Source organism: Chrysemys picta, chromosome 20 (assembly GCF_011386835.1).
Source record: "Chrysemys picta bellii isolate R12L10 chromosome 20, ASM1138683v2, whole genome shotgun sequence".
Classification (NCBI taxonomy): Eukaryota; Metazoa; Chordata; order Testudines; family Emydidae; genus Chrysemys; species Chrysemys picta.
This window is the reverse complement of record NC_088810.1, coordinates 9,195,349-9,215,201: the sequence shown is the minus strand read 5'-3', so window position 1 is coordinate 9,215,201 and position 19,853 is coordinate 9,195,349. Positions and strand designations below refer to the sequence as shown.

Here is a 19,853-nt window from a genome sequence, read left to right as displayed (position 1 = left end):
CCATCACGAGATGGGCTTCGAAATCATGAGATTTCAAAACATCATAAATAAATAGTCAAATCTGCCCTTTGGGCCACCAGGGGAGGCTGCCGGTGCCCCATGCATGAGGGTTGGGGGTGCTCCAGCCAGCTGGAACTGAACACACAGAGAGGATTTCTGGGGACAGCTCGGAGGTGGTGGGGGAGTCATGTCCTTCTGTTAAGCCTGGGGTGGGGGAGCTGCTATCCTATTGCTCTCCATCCCACCCTTAGTACTATACTCCCCAGTCCACCTCCCACCCCTCCCCCACACACAATCCCCTGCTCCCCCTTGGTCTCCCTCCTGCCCCCGGTGATAAATTGTTCCCCATCTCCGCAGGAGGGAGGAGAAGCAGCAATGGGCTTAACCTGCAGCAAGGGAGAGTGAGGGTAGATATCAGGAACACCTTGCTAGCTCCCAGGGGAGTTCAGCTCTGGACTCGGTGTCCAAGGGAGGTTGTGGGATCCCTGCCACGGGAGATGTCTAAGCCCAGGCTGGACAAACCCCTATCAGAGCTGTTCTAGGGTTACTTGGACCTGCCTCAGGGGGCTGGACTAGCTGCCCTCCAAGGTCCCTCCCAGCCCCACATCTCTGGGGCTCTATAAATACCTTTGAGGCTCTGGCCCTAGCCCCACAGGGATCTCAATAAATGCTCTGATGTGGGGCAGTGATTAGAGGGGGACAAAGAGCTGCCCTGCGTAAGCGGGGTTAGGTTCCCCTGTGGGGGCCGTAGTGTATGAGCCCCGTTGTATTGACATGGGTCAGTCCCCGCCTCGCAAGGGGCTCTCCCATCGCAGGGGTCAGGGACAAGAGCAAGCCCTGGTGCAGTGGCTCTGTGCTGCCCATAGAACTGCGCTGTCCTTGCTATGAAGTGCGGCCATCGATTCTAGAGACCCCTGGCTCCCAGCTACAGAGCCTTGGCGTGAAGGTGAGGGAGCCGCTGGGAGATCAGCCCTGAGGACAGTGGTGGGTGTACCCAGGGCTGGGCAGATGCCAGGGCCCGGCGGGCTCTGGGGTGAGGGATCCTCCACATCCATTGTCCTGGCAAAGCGATTCTCTGAGCAGCGTCCACAAGTCCCATGGACAGGAGGGCGAAGGATCCACACAGCCACTATCACAGACAGGATCACGGCGCCCAGACAGGCCACCAGCAGCCAGACGTGGCTCCATCTCTGCCCTACAAGAGAGAGCCCAGAGCTTCCTGTGAACAGGGCCTGAGAGCCGGAGCGAGCTCCCCAGGCTCAGCGTGTCGCCCTCCCGCCTGGGCCAACGCGGCAAAGCCCAAACTCGGGGCTGCCGAGCAGCAATACCCCACTCTGCCACTAGGGGGCGACAATGGGTTAAATAACTCTGCTCAGCCACTAATCCCCTCCCCACGTCCCGCTGTGGGGCAGAGCCCTGCACTGGCTGGACAATTCCCATCCTCCTTCCCCCACTCACCGGGTCCTGCTGCCACTGTGATGTGCAGCATGTGGGTCTCCCACCCGGGCGCTGTCACCAGGAGCACGGTGAGGTTGGTGCTCTGCCCCACGGGCACGGCCAGCTCGCTGAACAGGGTGTAAAGGCCCCGGGCGTCCACGGACTCTGTGGTAGTGCTGAGCTCTGTCAGGTTGGTTCCCGTCCCTCCACGCCACGCTCGCCCGGGGGTACCCGCCCCCTGAGCTGAAGGTCAAGAGGGTGTGGCCCAGCCGAAACGAGAGGTCAAGGGTCAGATGAGGCTCACTGTAGGGTGCTGAAAGGAAAAATACTTCCCATGTCTGTGGAGTTTTTCACCTTCAATTGCTGGACAGGGCTGGGGGGAAGGAACATGGGGGCGATTTAGGGAGGGGTCTCAGAATTGGGCTGGGTCCTGACCTGGGTCCTGAATCCAGATTGAGTCCGCTCTGGAGCAGGGCTCACTGAAGGTGCCTTTGGGAATTGGCAGCTGGGACACGCAAGGCAGCCTCAGGGCAGCGAGATTCCAGCCTGGCTCTGAGGGCCCCAGCTCTGGGATTCACCCTCCAAGCACATGGGATTAACCTGATAGACCCAGCTGCAGGACATCACAGGTTGGCAATGAGCCCTCCCTTGCCAGTGGGGAAGGTATTCAATGACGACCACGTCAGGCTCTCTCTGGTGCTTGAACCCACGGTCGGGAGATCTAACCCCCTGCACTGCAGCTGGCTGAGCTAAAGAACCAGCCGCAGTAACACAGCGGTGTTAGTGTGGCTAAGACCTGGCCTGACATGAGTAATTAATACAGGAGCAGAGGCAGCTCATTCTTTGGAAGACAGGATTAGGGAGGCAAATGACTTATCAGGCAGAGACCAGGACATTGTACTAAATAAGATAAGTCAAGCAGTCAGCCACACCATGTTAGCCAGACCCTTCTCGGGATGCAGCATTCCCAGCACTCACCTTCCACTCTCAGCTCCCTGCGTTCAGCCGTCCAGCCCGGCTCCGAGGTGACGTGGCAGAGATAGACGCCCTTGTCCTGGGTGCGGACGCCCCTCAGTGTCAGGGACGCATTGCCCCAGGCCAGCCCCTCTGGATCCAGCCGGGTCCGGTTCCTATAAGCCTCATCCTGTTTCTCCAGCTGCTCCCTCCCGTAATAGTGACAATGAACCACCAGGGCCTCTGCCCCCGCCTGCTCCTTCTGCCAGGTGAGAGTCAAGTCCTGGAGGTTCATGCCGGGCTGAGATGGGAAGAGGCAGCTCAGGGTGACGTCCCCCCCGAAATGAGCTACAACGTCTGATTCCAACTGCACTGCACAGAGCAGAAAGCACAGGGGTTAGTGAGGGATGGATTGTGTGTGAGAAATGCCAGCCTCACCCAGCAGGGGGCGATGTGCAGAGCTCCCAGTTACTCTAGTCCTGGCCTCTCCCAGCACAGGGCACTATGGGAAGCAGGCTGGGAGTGCTGGATGTGGGGGAACTTTCTGGATACTCCAGTCCCAGTCTTTCCCAGCAGGGGGCGCTGTGGGGAACTGGGTGGGAGAGCTGGATGTGGGGATCCTTCCAGCTACTCCAGCCTGGCCCAGCAGAGGGCACGATGGGGAGCAGGTCAGGGCACTGGCCGTGGAGGGAGCTCCCAGCTACTCCAGCCCTGGCCTGGCCCAGCAGGGGGCACAGAGAGTAGAGGGGCAGGGAAGCTGGCTGTAGGGGGAGCTTCCAGCCATTCCAACCCCGGCAGGGGGCGCTGTGGGGTTTCTGCAAGGAAAATGTTATTCCAAGGAAATTTCCATTACCTGTTTTCGTGGCCAGCATTTGGAGCCAGAAGCAGCAGCTGAGGAAGGAAATCATGGCCCTGGCTCCAGCGTCACTGCGAGCTGCCCGTCTGCTAGACAATATTCATGTGCCCCGTTGGTTAGCCGGAAAGAGAGGTGCATGGGTAGCCTACATAGAATCATAGAAGAATCATAGAAGATTAGGGTTGAAAGAGACCTCAGGAGGTCATCTAGTCCAATCCCCTGCTCAAAGCAGGACCAACACCAATTAAATCATCCCAGCCAGGGCCTTGTTAAGCCAGGCCTTAAAAACCTCTAAAGAAGGAGATTCCACCACCTCCCTAGGGAACCCATTCCAGTGCTTCACCACCCTCCAAGTGAAATAGTGCCCCAGCCCCCTGATCATTTTTGTTGTCCTCCGCTGGACCTTCTCCAATTTGTCCACATCCTTTCTGTAGTGAGGGGCCCAAAACTGGACACAATACTCCAGATGTGGTCTCACCAGTGTTGAATAGAGGGGAGTAGGCACTTTTCTCAATCTGCTGGCAATGTTCCTACTTATACAGCCCAAAATGCTGTTAGCCTTCTTGACTGCAACCAACGGAGCTGTGGCCAGTTGACACCAGCTGGGATCTGGTACCCCAGCTCTGATTCTATCCACAGTGACGGGCGCTGGCCTCTCCCGTGCTGCTGCCCAGCGCGAGGGCACTGTTCAGAAACCAGCAGCCGCCAGACACACACTGGCCTGCCTGGCCCTGTGCTGCCAGCGCGCTGCACCACACTGCCCCCATGCCCAGAAACCGCCCCCCACAGTCCCCTATGCCCAGCAATCCCCCCACCCAGAGATCTCTCCAAGACCACCCACCACAACTGCACAGAGACCTGCATGCCACCACCCTCCGCCCAGCGCCTCTCTGTCCACAGACCCCCCGCTCTGCCCTGTGCCCCCCCGACCCCCGCACTGCCTCGTGCCCTAAAACACACACATTGGTTATTATTTGAATAAAATTGAGTTGAATTTTGTGTCATTTCGTCTTTCGTTTTTTTTTGTTTTTTACTTTTTTTTAGTAAATTATAAAAACGTTTGAGATGACAGCTTTATTTCTGAAACTTTCGCTAACACGACTACATACTTAAACTCCAAGACAGGGCGCCAAAATACAAGTTTGCCCAGGACACCTTTTTCCCCTAAGGCTGGCCCTGGCCGTTCCAACCGTGGAGACAGGCGGGCGCTGTCTGAGACAAGCAACCCGAGTCACTGCCGTACTCACCGGAGCAGCCCAGCAGACACAGAGCCCAGAGAGAGTCTCAGTCAGGAAATGGGGGACCGGCACAGGCAGCGTGGCCTCCTGAAGTCTGCTCTGAATATCAGTCGCTCCTTGTTGGGTATTTAAATAGCGGAGCTGGGGAAATTCCTGGCAGCCCATTGTTATGGGGGGAAGCACGGGGGTTTACAAATAATATGAAAGGAAATGTTCCCAAACCTTGGATCCTGCCTGCCAGTGACTATAGTTTCCATCAGACACAGTTCTCACCACTTTGGCCTCAGGACACAATCATGTCGAAACCTCTGCTGTGTCTCATATGTGTAACACCTAGGAAGTGGTTTTAGCAGGGGCTGCTCCAGGCACCAATGCAGCAAGTGCGTGCCTGGGGGGCACTCTGCCAGTCGCTGTGAGAATAAAAGAAAGTTATGGTTTTTGTCAAGTATCGGGGTAGCTGTGTTAGTCTGTATCTACAAAAACAACAAGGAGTCACCTTAAAGACTAACAGATTTATTTGGGCATAAGCTTTCGTGGGTAAAAACCTCACTTCTTCAGATGCCCAAATAAATCTGTTAGTCTTTAAGGTGCCACCAGACTCCTCGTTGTTTATGTTTTTTGTGGCATGCCTGCGGGAGGTCTGCCGGTCCCGCAGCTTCGGCAGCAATTCGGTGGTGGGTATGCCGAAGGCGCGGGACTGGCGGACCTCCCGCAGGCATGCCGCTGAATCCGCATTACCAGCGGACCTCCCGCAGGCATGCCGCTGGAGGCTGCCTGACTGCCGTGCTTGGGGTGGCAAAATACATAGAGCTGCCCCTGGGTTTTAGCCCACCATGACCAATTTCCTGTAACCAAGGTGGAAGGCAAAACAAAGACGGAGTCACCTGCAGTTTGCTTTAGTCCTCGACCCACATGCACAGGCAGCCTCTGAGGGACCTGCTGCTTCTCACCATGGAGCTGTCAGACCCGTCAATGGCTGGGGGGTTAAACGGCCTGTGACCACAGCGTATCCTGTGGTAACTGAACCCTTCCGCCAGGTGGGATCGGCAGCAACAAGGGCCGGGTTCCGTATCCAGGGGTCCCTCTTAACAACACAGCGCAGAGCCGGCTCGAGCCCCCACCCCGGGGGAGGGCTGTGCAGAAGATGACGTTGGTCTCTCCATAGATAATACTAGCCAGGGAGAAGCATAATCTGGTGATTAGAGCTGCAGAGGCTGGGAGCCAGGACTCCTGGGTTCTATCCCCAGCTCTGGGAGGGGAGTGGGGTTTAGTGGTTAGAGCTAATGGGGTTGAAAGCCTGGAATGCTGGGTTCTCTCCCTGCCTTTGCCACTGACTGTTGGGGTGACTGAGTCACTCAGTTCACAGCCTTTGTGCCTCCATTTTTCCATCTACAAAATAAATTGTGATGCTTGTTTATAACTGCGGCCAGGTTCTCTGGGGTCCCGGGGCAGTGGGGGACGGGGAACTGCAGCTGGGATCTCTGGGTAGCCGGGGACGAGAGCCGGGGCAGCAGCCAGGATCTGTACCCCAACTCTGTTTTCCTTTCAGGGCTCATCACCGCTGACTTTCCCGTCACCGCTCGGGTTGGGGGGGCATCACCCTGAGCTGCCGCTTCCCGTGGTGACATTTCTAAGTGTCTAAGTCCCGTGATGAAATTTTCAAAAGCGTATGGATCCACTGGCCAGGGCCGGCTGCAGGCACCAGCCGAGCAAGCCGGTGCTTGGGGCGGCAGCTTGTAGGAGGCGGTATTCTGCTCAATCCTAGGGCGGCACGGCCGCTTTTTTTTTTTTTGTTCCGCTCCGGCCGCCCCCCTTCTCTCTCTCCCCCTGCTCCCTTCCCCTCCCCCCCACATCTGCAGCGTAGGGAGTCCCCCTGCACCCTGGCTCCGGCCGCCCCGTCGGTTTTTATTGGGGTTTTTTTTGCTTGGGGGCGGCCAAAAAGCCAGAGCCGGCCCTGCCACTGGCCTTGCTTCAGGAAGACCCAGTGTGGATAGCTTTGAGGAAATTTCAGATGGAATAAAAATTATTAGGGAATTTAACTAGTCCTATGATCTTGACCAGCTTGTTGGGGAGACAGTGTTGTTGGAACACAAATGTCTCCAGGCTGATTGATTCATGGAGAAAGTGAAAAAGGAAGTGTTTACTCCTTCACATAATACATTGACCAGGGATTATTAATGAAATTAATAGACAGCAAGTTGAAAACAAACAAAAGGAAATACTTCTTCAAACAATACATAGTCAACCTGTGGAACTCCTTGCCAGGGGATGTTGTAAAGGCCAAAAGTATAACTGGGTTCAAAAAAGAACTAGATCAGCTGCTGAAGGATAGGTCCATCAATGGCTATTAGCCAGGATGAGCAGGGATGCAACCCCATGCTCTGAAGTGTCCCTAGCCTCTGTTTGCCAGAAGCTGGGAATGGGCGACAAGGGATGGATCACTTGATGATTACCTGTTAGGTTCACTCCCTCTGGGGTACTTGGCATTGGCCACTGTGGGAAGACAGGATACTGGGCTAGATGGACCTTTGGACTGACCGAGTATGGACGTTCTTATGGTCTAAGATTCTGCAGTCTAAGAAATCAAGTTGTGTAATGTTGCAACTTTCCAGCTGCATATTTAAAGTTTGATCGAACTTCTCCGTTTGTGCCTGGAACACTGCAGGCTCAACTGGAGATACAGACCGGCTCTCCAGTGTGACACTGCACGAGGGCCGGCTCCACGCACCAGCCCACGAAACATGTGCTTGGGGCGGCACGGTGGGGCGCTCCGGCCCGAGAGCAGGGCCGCGACTGGGCTCGCCGGCCTCCCCGCGGTGCTCCAGCCGGTCGGGGAGAGCGGGGCCCCAGCCGGGCTTGCTGCCCTCCCCCCAGCGCTCTGGCCACCGGGGAGAGCGGAGCCGCGGCGGGCTCGCCGCCCTCCCCCCGGCACTCCGGCTGGTTGGGGATTGCGGCCCGCGGCCGGGCTCGGCGCCCTCCCCTGCCACACTGGGGGGGGGCAGGGCGGCGGGTGGCTTTTTTTGCCTAGGGTGGCAAAAAAGCCAGAGCCGGCCCTGCACTGCACCCCATAGTCTTCATAGTTATATTAGTATGATCCAATTTTTTGAAATCCCATGACCGTGAAAACGACCAAAACCCCCCCAAAAGCTGGAGCCAGCTGTGCAGGGTGGGACAGATGCTGGGCACGGAGGGCTAGAGGTTCCCAGCTCGCTGGGCACAGCTGGGAGCGGGGCAGAGGCGCGAACCCATCCGCCCTGCAGCACAAGGCGGGCGCTCCGCACCCCGCTGCCAAGCGGAAGCTCCGCGGGGCCCGCCCAGGCCGCGCCCCTGGGAGGGGAGAAGGTGGCCCCGCCCCAGGCCCCGCCCCTGGGGAGGAGTCAGGGCGAGCCCCGCCCACCCGCGGATCGCGATCCAGCCTGGAGGAGACGCTACTTGGCGTCTTGCAAACTAACCCGCCGAGGGGCGGGGCACGCTGCGTGGGCGGGGCCAGGAAGGGGCGGGGCAGCAGCTTGGAATGGGCGGGGCTGGGCTCCGACAAATGGGGGGAAAGTCCCCGCCCCACTTCTGCGTAGGAGACTGACAAGGCCCAGGAATCACGTGTTCCGCGCAAAGGCCAATGGGAGCTCCGTCCTCCGGGACCCGCCCCAAGCCACGCCCCCTTCCTGGCTAGGAACGCGCCGGCCGCCCCAGCGTTCCCGCGCGCCCTTGTGGCACGTCATAAACGCGCGCCGGAAATGGCGCGGGGCTAATCCCTCAGCGGCGCCTTTTGCGTCCCACGCCGGAAGGTGCTTTACGTCCTTGGCGTCCCGCCGGAAGCGGGTGTATCGGGCCGCAGCGCGCTGCGGCGGAGGCTGAGCCCGGACCCCGCCATGGCGGCTCCGCCCGCCCCGCCCCCCGCCGGGGGGACCCCAGCCCCAGGACCCGGCCCCGCGGGGGGCGCCGCGGCTGCGGGGGGGCCCAAGAGTGGGGAGGAGCGACTGAAAGAGATGGAGGCGGAGATGGCGCTGTGAGCGCGGGGGGGGGACCGGGCCATGGGGTGACCGGGGGGAGGGGAGGATTTGTGGGGAGACCAGGGCAAAGGGGCGAGGCCTGTGGGTGGGGAGACTTGGGGGAGGGGTTGCGGGGAGCTGGGCTGGGACAAAAGGCCGGGGAGCCCGGGAAGGGGGTTTGGAATCGGGGGGTGGGTGACCGGGGGTGGCAGGAAGCGGTTGGGGTATCTGGGAGGGTGACTGGGGGAGGGAGCAGGAGGGTTCAGCTGAGGAATTAGGGCTGGCGGTGGTGGGCCTGTGATGAGCAGAGCCCAGGACAGGGGTGGGAGACCTGGCGCAGAAAGGGGTTTTAGGTCAGTAAAGACTTGGTGGGGTGGGGGGTCCTGGAGGGAGATTGATGGGCAAAGGGATGGGAACTTTTTAGAGGGTTCAGGGAGTGGGGAGCAACTGGAATCCTTGGGGTGTCTGAGGGTGACAGGGAGCCCTTGGGAGGGAACGGGGAGCTGGGTGGAAGAAGGCCTTGGGTGGGCAGATACCAGCGCAAAGCAGTGAAAGTCCCTGCATTGAAGGAGGGGTAGGCCTTGTGGCAGAACGCGGACCTGTGGGGGGCCCTTAAGGCAACGGCATGGAAAACTCTGGATGGTGGCAGGGAGGCCTCAATGTGCTTCCATTTGTCATTCCTCGCTCTGTACAGGTTTGAGCAGGAGGTGCTGGGGGCCCCTGTCTCCCTGTCCTCCGGGGCCCCAGTGGTGGAGGCCGTCCCGGTAGCTCTGGCAGTGCCGGCCGTGTCCACGGTGCCCCCCGTCCCAGTGATCCGGCCCATCATCGCCACTAACACCTACCAGCAGGTGAGGCATTGGCTTATCCCTCACCATGGGGCATGAGCAGCGTGTGGGCGATGCTGGGTGCCGCTGCAGTTCATTGGCCCAGAAACGCGGTGAGGGAATGTAGTTTGGTGGCAGCTGAGTGGTTAAAACCAGAGATGCCCTGGGCACGTACTGGCCACAGCCCGGACTTGGGCTCTCTGTGACTGCACTCCCCTGCGGTGCCCCCTCCCCCCCCCAATCAACACCCTGCCATCTCTGCTTTGTGTCCATCTGCCTGTCTCATTAGGGGATAGTGTTGGCACTCATCACTAGGGAGTGAGTTGTCCATCCCTCCCGGTTACTAGATGAAATATTCACAACCAAGGTACCTTTGCCCCCAGGTTAATAGATCAACATAGTGAGGTCCCTAATAGACCTCAGGGGTCTCCGGCTGCTCTCCCTTATTGGCTTTTAGGGAGCTGTACGTGGGTAGGATGCTTTTTGGGTGGTGGAGCAGATTATGGTGGAAATATCATTAAATGCAAAGCACCTCTCTCCACTGTGACAGTCCCTTATTTGTGTTGGGGTAGCTCCTGGGGTCCTAGTCATCTTAGGCTGGGAAGGGTTCCATTTTTGTTGTTAAACATCGATTTCACTGTGCACTTGCAAATGCTGAAAAAATATTTCCTTCCATGATGATTAAAATGTACATGCAACGTAAGAAAAATGGTGCTTCAAAACGTACTAGTTTGATTTAAGGATATTTACTTTGTATATTTTGACATGTGATGTTGGCAATTTGTGTTTTAATGGTTAAACTCTTAGAATCTCAACATCTGCTGTCATTAAATTGTCTGTCCTCCCCCAATAACATCCCGCAACAGTGAAAATTTAAATGGTTAGAAATTGGTGAAAAAAATCTTAGACATCAATATTAGCCTCTGAAATTATTTTAAAAAATTCTGCCAAGTGTCCTCATAGACCAGGGCTCCCTGCTTGGTGCTGTACAAACACAGAGTGAAAAAGACATTCCTTCCCCTGGAGATTTTACAATTATGCCTTGTTTATGCCTGGAACTATTTAGGAATAGTTGATCCTAATTATCTTCATATGGGAACACTCCTATCGGAATAAGGTCAGCCACATAGGGAGTTAATCAGGAATAGCTATTGCACTTCAAATTCACACCCTACCTCAGTGGTTTTCAACGTGTGATCCGAAGACCCCTGGGGGGGTCTACAGACGGTCTAAAATTTCCAAAGGGATCTGTGCCTCCAACATTTTTAGGGGATCACAAATGAAAAAAGGTTGAAAACCACTGCCCTCCCTTATTCTAGGCTTGTCTACACTGAGAAGTTAATTCAGGTTAAGGGTGTCTTGTTCCTGTTTAGCTTAACCCAAACAAACCATTGGAACAAACTCACCAGGGCAGTGGTGGATTGTACATCTCTTGATGTCTCCAAAGCCAGACTGGATGCCTTACTGGAGGAAGCTTTAGTCAAACCCACGTGATTGGGCTCAGTACAGTGGGAGCTGGCTGAAATTTTCTAGCCTGTGTTATACAGGAGGTCAGACTTGATGATCTAATGCTTCCTTCTGGCTTTGGAATCTATGAAAACTGCTCTGCATGAAAAGCAGTTACCATGTCCTTCCCCTGGCTGTCTGTGGTCTAAATCCCAGGTTGGCAGGGACGTGGTGGGTCACAGATGGAATGTAGCTGGGACCCCATTCCCTAATGGGCTGTTCCCGGAGTGGGTCTCTGGCTCTCCATTTGCTCTCATTTCTGTGCGGTGTCGTCCGTGTCCCCTGCCTGTCTGTGCTGATGGGTGTGGTGGTGTTAGAGGCCAGTGGTGTGACTGAGCTAAAACTAAATTAACCCTCCACTCCTATGCCAGGCTTGTGGGTCTCACTGCCTCAGCTTCCCTGTCAAATCTCACTGCTCGGCCTCTTTCCTGGTCCTGCTGTGCCCTTTAACTAGCTGGTCCTTTCTGCAGCTGCGCAGATGTTTCCTGGGGTGGTGGGGGCTGTGTTACCTGAGGCCCATTTGCCTCTGGACAGATGTTTCAGGGCAGGGGGTGTGAGGAGGGGTGGTATTCCTTCTGCACTGGCCCATGTGCCTCTCCCCCGGGGTATTATAGAGGTCTGCATTGATTCATGTTTCCGTTCTGCTCCAGGTCCAGCAGAGCTTAGAAGCCCGAGCGGCTGCCGCAGCCACCGTCGTGGCCCCCATCGTGGCACCCCCGGTACCGTTCGTGGGACCAGGTACATAGCGTGTCTCGGTGGCCTAGTGTCTGACTGCATGTGGCGCGTCTGAGATTCCAAAGCAATGTGTCTGTTCTTTCTCTTTGAGTGAACTTCAGCGCTGGCGAGAGGTGCCGGATCGACAGCCCCGAGAACCGAAGCCCCCTCTTCATCCGCAGGGCAGGTACAGCGACAGGACAAGAGTCCCGTCCCCCCCCCCCCCCCCCCCCCCCCAATACCTCACCACCTGGAGGGGGGGCTTGGCCAGCCCGCGGCTCCTCTGCCACGGCTGCTGATGTGCTATTTGTGCCAGCTGAGTGCTGGGTTGGTTTGTTTGCAGGCATCGATATAGGTAGGAACTGACAGGAGGCCCAGTAACTCCATTTCATACATGGGGCTACTGAACAAGCATCTTCTGGGGAGCAGCTTTATCATATATAGCAATAAGCCCATCTAACCCGATATCCTGCCGCCCTGGATCAGTACCGTGGCCCTGTCTAATGTGGCATCCTCCCTGCTGTCTAGATCAAACCAGCAGGTCCTTCTAGTGAGGTATCCCGTCTACCCGGTCTCTTGACAAGTGGCCTACGCCAGTTGCTTTAGAGCAGGGGTAGGCAACCTATGGCACACGTGCCGAAGGTGGCACACAAGCTGATTTTCAGCGGCACTCCCGCTGTCCGGGTCGTGGCCACCAAGCCGGGGGGCTCTGCATTTTAATTTAATTTTAAATGAAGCTTCTTAAAACATTTTAAAAACCTTATTTAATTTACATACAACAATAGTTGAGTTATATATTATAGACTTATAGAAAGAGACCTTCTAAAATCGTTAAAATGTATTACTGGCACGCGAAATCTTAAATTAGAGTGAATAAATGAAGACTCGGCACACCACTTCTGAAAGGTTGCCGACCCCTGCTTTAGAGGCTGGTGCAAGGTGCACCCCCTAGTGGACAGTTATGGAATAATCTCTCAGGCAAAGTTTCTTCCTAACTCTAAAGAAGCCTAACATGCTTTATAAATGCTGTACACCACCCCAGAGGCAGCTGCATCTTAGCTCTGCACTATATAGGATCCCAAAGCCCTTTAGTGGCTGCATATACAGTAATCATTCACTCAGTGGTGAGATGCAGCTGACTGTATAAACTGCTGTGCCCCACCCTAGAGGCAGCTGCATCTCATCACTGAGGGAATGATTACTGTATATGCAGCCACTAAAGGGCTTCGGGATCCTTCAGCTGCAAAGGAGTAGAGAAGGTGTCGTATTTGTTCTGTCGTATTTCTGTTGTCTGCTGATATCACAAGACGGGGTGAGAATGAGTCCAGTTGAGCCAGGAGTCGGCCGTGACTCAGTTTGCCTCATGTTGAAACGTGTGTGGATACCTGCTCTCCGGTCATGCTTGGGGGAGAGGACTCCGGCTCCCATCTTCCTTCACCCCTGATGTAACTCATGTGATCGCTGTACAGAATCGGGATGGGTGTGGGCGGATATTAACAAGGCCCCTCCTCCAAAGGCAGCTGTCTAATCAGCCAAGATGCAATTTCCTCAGCGTAACGTGATTCCTGTGCATTGCTGCCCTACAGCTTGGCATCAAGAAGGGATTTTCCCCTAATGATCAATCCCAGAGCTAGAACACTTAGTCTGTTTGTAATACAGTAGCACCCCCAGCTGAGTTGTGCCGGGCGCTGCTCAGACACAGTGAGAGACAGTCTCTGCCCCAGCTGAGATCAGGGCCCTGTTGTGCCAGGCACTGCCCAAACACAGCCAGAGACAGACCCTGCCCCAAGTGGGATCAGGGCCCCGTCATGCCGGGCGCTGCCCAGACACAGCGAGAGACAGTCCCGACCCCAGCTGAGATCGGGGCCCTGTTATGCCAGGCGCTGCCCAGACACACAGCGAGAGACAGGCCCTGCCCCAGCTGAGATCAGGGTCCTGTCATGCCAGGCACTGCCCAGACACAGTGAGGGACAGTCCCTGCCCCGAAAAGCTCTTGATATAATTAGACAAGGCAAAGGAAGGACCATTCTGGTTTTTCAGGTGAGGAAACTGAGACACTGAGAGTCAAAGTAACTTGTCCGCAGTCACGCGGGGCATGTGCGGCAGGGCTGGGAATTGAACCCAGCATTTGCAAGACCCAGCCTGGTCCCTTAATGTAAAATTGTCCTTCTCGCCCTCTGCAGTTGTCCCTCCACAGAGGCCTCCGATCCTTCGACCAGCCTTTGTGCCTCACGTCCTGCAGAGATCTGGTAAGCTTCCCCCCGCCAGCCCCGTCTTTACCCTAGTCTGACATGCCTGTATCCTCCCAGTGCTCTCCCTTTCAATCAGGAGACACCGAGTCTAAAATCGTATTTCAATAAAAATTCCCTCCCAAGTTTTCCTGATAAGTGAGGTTCTATAAATCCTGAGGTTGGCAGTTTTTGCTCTATTCTTTGCCAAGGGACAGGGGAGACCAGTTTCACTTCCTGGATTCTCCCCCGCTCAGGGGAAATGCTGAAACCCAAGCAGGAGGGGGAAGCCTGTTTTCTTGGTGACTTTTGCTGTTTGCTTGCTCCTTTCTTTGCACTTCCTAAAGCCTGGGGGTGGGGTGGTCGGTTTCACTTCCTGTTGGGTAAGCTTCACTTCCTGGACTTCCCTCTGTCCTTGAATCAGGGGCTAGTCCCAGAATTGAAGCCATGGGGGAAATCCTATTGTCATAGAAATGGAAAACCTGTTTATCTGTCTTTCTCTTAGCTGGTGCTCCCAGGCCCCTGGCGATGCGTCCACCTCACCACCCAGCCATGGTGGGGCCCCCCATGCCCGGTCCCCAGGGCCCACAGATGATGATGGGGCCCCCCATGCAGAGGCCTCCTGGCCCGCTCATGGGGCCCATAGGGCCGATGAGAACTGGCCCACCGGTGAGTGAGTTTCCTTCAGCAGTGGGGTGTGAGGGAGGGACAGGAGCCAATGGGGAGTGGCGGTTGGCTCTCACCTGCCAGGGTGGAGGGCATCTGTGGCTGTACTGTGGGATCAGATCTGGAGCGAAGCTGGGTTGAGGCTGGTCAGCACTTGGAGGAGAGGCAAACGGGAACGATAGGTGCTACAGGAAGCTGTGTGTGTGGCGGGGGCTCTCCTTTAGCAGTCGGTGCTGGTCACAGCGTGGCACTAGGGGGCGCAGTGCTGCAGGGAACCAGGTGGGGGCATTCCTCCCAGGCACTCAGGGCTGGCCCCAGTACGCCACTAGGGGGCACTGTGCTATAGGGAGCGGGGTGGAGGTGCTCTCCCCTGGCAGTCAAGGCTGGCCCCAGTGTGGCACTAGGGGGCGCTGTGCTGCAGGGAGCATGGTGGAGGGCTTAGTAGAGGGGGCGCTCTCCCCTCACAGTCAGTGCTGGCTGACCCTGTTACAGGACACTGCATTTGTTGTGTGGCTGTTCACCAGCTGCTATGTCTCCCAGAGGCAGCTGCATTTCAGCTCTGGGGGTGTCACCAGCTTTGGGGTGGGGGCGGGGGGGCTGGACAGAGACCGGCCGGGGAGCCATTGTCTGCATTAGCCCCTTTAATGCCCCCTCTGTTGCTGCTGTCTAGGTAGGACCCGGGGTCCCCATCGGCCCGATCACTCCTCTGATGTCGGTTCCCCGCCCCCCCGTCGTGGCAGCTCCGAAGATAAACCCCATGGTGATCCAGGCAGCCCCCACGGTGTACTCCGCGCCGCCGGTGAAAAAGCAGGAGGTATGGGGGGGGCAGGGGCAAAGCTCTCTGCCACTCAACCTCCATTGGTGCTTGAAAGGAAGGCATTAAATCCACCCCCCACCCCAAACACACCTCGCTGGGCCATCCCACCTCGGAGGGGCTTCCTTCCTTCCTTCCCCCACTTTGTGGCTCTGCTCCTGCCCTGAAACATGAGGGTCAAGAGCTCTGAGCCTTGGCAGTCTTGTGTGGGGTTGTTAAATGTCGAATGCCCCTTTAAAACATACCAAGCTGCTTGCCGCAATGTCCCTGTGGCTGGGAGACGTCCTGGAAGGGCTCTGATGCTGGCCAGGCTGGGAGCGAATGCGGGGAGTTGGGTGTGGCTGGTGCCTGCCCCACCACTGCAGTAGGGGTGGAGGGGTCTTGCGGGACGGACTTTAATGTCCCCCAGATTCCATCCTTATAGTACCCTTTGGATTTCACCCACTGCATCGATGTTTGGAGGATTAGTGTGGGGGACACGGAGAACTCCCAGTACGTGTCCCAGTGGCAGGGAGTTCCGCAGGTTAACACCAGTGATTTTGTGTTAACCTCATTATCTGCCCCGGTGGCAGGAAGTCCCATGGGCTAGCTCCAGTGTCCTGTTGGTTAATTCCTTTATAATACCCTGTCCTGCCTGGATATTCAGTTAACTCAGGGCTTCAGGCTGACTTCCCATGGGATTCATGGGGCAGGGAGTCTCATGGGCTAATACACAGCCCCTCCCTTTGGGCTGGATTAATGAGGTGGGGAGTTCCCCAGGCTAATCCCTCTGCAGTTGCATGGCCCCTGGTGCTAGTCTCCCTGTACCTGCAGGAGGAGCTGCGGGAGCAGCCCCCACCAGTCGTGGTGGAGGAGAAGGAGCCAGGGGGGGTGGAGGAGGCTGTGATCGGCCCCAGCATGCCCGAGGTGGAGCCTGTGATGCCAGAGGCCAGGGTGCTGCCTGCGCTGCGTGGGCCTGAACTGGGGCCCATACGGGGGCGGAGGCCCCGGGGCCCCGAACCTGGATTTGCACCAATGGAGGTAAGGGGACGTATTTTTCTGGCCGGAGGGGATCGGGGGAGGGGTATATGCAGGAGTGGGGGGACAATAGGAGGGCTGGGGGATGTCATGGGGTGGTTGTGGGGGGACACCAAGGGGGAGGGAGTCTGGGCTGTAGTGGGGAGAACCATGGGTGGGGTCTCTCCAGGGACGCCAGAGGTGCCAATGGGTAAGGAGGGTCGTGTGGCAAGGTGGGGGGCTGCTCCTATAGGGGGTCTGGAGGGAATGGAGAGCACGGGGATGGCTGCTCCAGGTTCTACCCTGAGGGATGTTGCTGACCCTTGGCCTCCCCAGCCCGTGGTGGAGCCCGTGGTCGAGGACAAGAAGAAAACGAGGCAGGAAAAGCTGAAGCGCTGCATCCGCACGGCGGCTGGGAGCTGCTGGGAGGACTCCAGCCTGCTGGAGTGGGACTCGGGTGAGTGGGGGGCAGGGTCCTGATCAGTGGGAGGGGGAGGGAATCCCAGGTGGCTGGGATAGGGAGGGGAGGGATTGAACCGGAGCGGGGTGCAGGCGAAGCCCAGGATATTATTGGAGTTAATTTGTGGGACTCCCTGCTGCAGGGGGATGACGTTGAGGGTTGACCTCTGGGACTCCCTGCCCCTGGATATTGCTGGGGGTTGACCTGGCAGGCTCATTCCATGCAGCAGATGCTGAGCTCTGTGGCAGAGGATTGCCATGATCACAGGCAGGGGTCAGGCGGTTCCTATGGCCTTGCCCCACTCTCACCCCCCCCCCCATCCCATCCCAGATGACTTCCGGATTTTCTGCGGGGACCTGGGCAACGAGGTGAACGACGACATCCTGGCCCGGGCCTTCAGCCGCTACCCGTCCTTTCTCAAGGCCAAGGTGATCCGGGACAAGCGCACCGGCAAGACCAAGGGCTACGGGTTCGTCAGCTTCAAGGACCCCAACGACTACGTCCGCGCTATGCGCGAGATGAACGGTGAGGGGTTAGGCTGTTGCGCCACTGACGGGCGGGGGGGCAGGTTACCCTGTCGTGCTCCAATTGGCTTGGCTGCCCTTTGACCCTGCTGCCGCCGCCAGCGTGCATCTTGGGGGGAGGGGAGGGAGTGGGCTGAGGTGGCCCAAAGGTGGCTTGTGGGGGCAGGGCCTGGCGGGCGGGCGATGCAAGCTATGGGACAGCTCAGCCCCACATAGAGCCTTGGGGATTGGCCTGGGGGCAGCACCCAGCCTGGCAAGGGGAGGGACCTGAGGGTGTGTGAAGAACCCCTCTGCGGAGCAAGGTGCAACCAGATGTGTCCCCTCCCCCCTGTTCTGGGAGCACCTGCTGCCCCCCATCTACTGACCCCCTGCCCCCATCTGTGCCCCCCGGCAGGTAAATACGTGGGCAGCCGCCCCATCAAGCTGCGTAAGAGCATGTGGAAGGATCGCAACATCGATGTGGTGCGCAAGAAGCAGAAAGAGAAGAAGAAACTTGGACTGAGATAGCCGGGGGGGGCCCCTGCTCCCCCCCAGCCCAGGCCCCCCCAGCCGAGGGGCCCCAGCCGACGCCAGGCAGACTCGGTCCCCGCCTGCCCCGGGGCTATGATGCTGGGTGGCCAGCCACCGCGCCCCCCTTCTGTCTGTCTTGTATGATAGCTCTTGGCCCAGGGCAGCTTCCTCTATGGACTCTCCAGTGCCCCCTCGGGTGCTGCCGGGGGTAGCGGTGCCCATGGGGGGCAGGCATGTGTGTAACGCTCCCCACAGGGCCGGGGGCTCTACCCTAATAAATGTTCATTTTTCTTTTGTATTTACAAGCCCAAGGGCGGGGGTTTCCTCACTGTTTCTCCCTGGGGCGTGCTCCCCAGGCCTGTACCGCCTCCTGCTACAGGGGTGGTGCTCAGGGCTGGGGGTGGGGCTAGAACCTCATTCTTTTCCCTCCAACCCAGGGCAGGGGTGGCGCTCTGGCTGGGGGGCAGAGGGAGAGGGGGTTACTGCCAGCACTGCGGGCACCAAGTTGTTCCCCCACAGATCTGAATAATTCTGGTCCATGCCCATCAATCCCACCCTGCAGCCCCCTGCTAGCCCAGCTCTGGGCTCTCCCCGCCCCAAGCTCTGCCCGTGCCCCTTAAGCCTGACCCGCAGCCCCTGCTAACCCAGCTCTGCCAGTGCCCCTCAATCCTGACCCACCAATGGAGGCCTGGCTGAGCGCTGGATCTCAGGCAGCCCAGGTATGTGTAATCCAGGGGTGGGCAAACTACAGCCTGCGGGCCGTGTCTGGCCTCTCAGACCCCTTAATCCGGACCTCGAGCTTCCATCGCAGACCAGGGTTGGCGGCTTGTCCTGCTCTACGCAGCTCCCGGCAGCCAGCGGCATGTCCCGCCTCTGGCTCCTACGCGTAGGGGCAGCCAGGGGGTTCCGCACTGGCTCTGCCGTTCCTATTGGCCAGGAACCGCAGCCAATGGACGGGGCAGTATGCAAAGCCCCCTGGCCAGCGCCCCCTCCCATACTTCCAACCCCTCTGCTCCACCCCAGCCTGTACCCCCTCCCACACCACAACCCTCTGCCTCAGCCCGAATCCCTCTGTTCTTCCCACACTACTAGGGTTACCATATTTTGAGTGTCCAAAAAGAGGACACTCTACGGGGCCCAGCCCCGCCCATGCCCCAACTCCACCCCTTCCCCAAAGTCCCTGCCCCAACTCCGCCCCTTCCCCTGCTTAATATTCGCGGGAAGCCTGAAGCAGGTAAGGGGGGAGGAGGCGCGGCCCAGTCTGGCCCCCCCTGGCGTCTCTAGCCCGGGTCGGCTCGGGCCCTGAGGTGCTGGCCCCAGGCCAGCCCCCGGCTCGGCCCCGGGCCCCGGACCCCGGCCCAGCACCCCCGGCCCAGCACTGCTGGCCCCGCATGTCCTGATTTTCCTGGACATGTCTGGCTTTTTGGGATTTCCCCCTGGACGGGGATTTGTAGCCCAAAAAGCCGGACATGTCCGGGAAAATCTGGACGTATGGTAACCCTACACACTACCAACCCCTCAGCCCTAGCCTGGAGCCCCCTCCTGCAACCTGAACCCCTCATTTCTGGCCCCACCCTGGAAGCTGAACCCCCAGCCCAAATCCCTCATCCCTCCCCCCACCCATCTCAATCTCAACCCTGAGCCCTCTCCTACACCCTGAACTCTTTTCTGGCCCCACCCCAGTGCCCACACCCCCTCTGCACCCCAACCCCCAATTTCATGAGTATTCATGGCCTGCCATACAATTTCTGTACCCAGATGTGGCCCTCAGGCCAAAAGCTTTGCCTATCCCCGGTGTAAGCCCTCGGGCAGGGAGCTCCGCAGTGTGTCCACCAGGGGGCAGTAGCTCTGTGCAGCTGGAAGGTAGGTGCAGATTGGCGTTGTGGTGGGCTGTAGCGCCACCTGCTGGTGGATGCTGGCCAGGTGCCCCTGTACATGGGAGCTTGTCTGTTCTTCCCTGGAGCCAATCCCAGCCCCCCTCCCCACCCTTTGCTAGGCCTCCCCAGGCCCCTCCCCACTGCTAGTCCCTTTCCCTACCCCCATTAGGCCTCCCCAGCCAATCTCCCCAACATCCCAGGGCCTCACCCCCCTGCCAGCCCCCTCCCCAAATCACCCTGCAGGCACAAACAATGGCACA

General features: G+C 58.0%; 2 protein-coding genes across 3 annotated transcripts; one reads left to right on the top strand and one right to left on the bottom strand.

The window, feature by feature from the left end:
• Positions 1-308: 308 nt before the first annotated feature.
• On the bottom strand, positions 309-6,248 carry LOC122172600 (CD276 antigen-like). Its single transcript, XM_065574555.1, has 5 exons — positions 4,495-6,248; positions 3,245-3,392; positions 2,416-2,763; positions 1,459-1,750; positions 309-1,195 (listed from the first exon to the last, which is right to left on the bottom strand). The coding sequence occupies exons 2-5, from the start codon at positions 3,297-3,299 to the stop codon at positions 967-969; spliced, it is 924 nt and encodes a 307-aa protein (XP_065430627.1). The 5' UTR covers positions 3,300-3,392; positions 4,495-6,248; the 3' UTR covers positions 309-966.
• A 1,991-nt stretch (positions 6,249-8,239) lies between these two features.
• RBM42 (RNA binding motif protein 42) lies at positions 8,240-18,014 on the top strand. 2 transcript variants are annotated; one of them, XM_024101297.3, is made up of 11 exons: positions 8,240-8,491; positions 9,169-9,322; positions 11,455-11,542; positions 11,631-11,705; positions 13,702-13,767; positions 14,252-14,415; positions 15,083-15,226; positions 16,040-16,246; positions 16,559-16,679; positions 17,013-17,207; positions 17,601-18,014. In XM_024101297.3, the coding sequence occupies exons 1-11, from the start codon at positions 8,355-8,357 to the stop codon at positions 17,711-17,713; spliced, it is 1,464 nt and encodes a 487-aa protein (XP_023957065.3). In that variant the 5' UTR covers positions 8,240-8,354; the 3' UTR covers positions 17,714-18,014. The 2 variants fall into 2 exon arrangements, with proteins under 2 accessions (XP_023957065.3, XP_065430621.1); XM_065574549.1 differs by having other exon boundaries at positions 14,252-14,419; positions 15,087-15,226; positions 17,601-17,860.
• Positions 18,015-19,853: the final 1,839 nt, after the last annotated feature.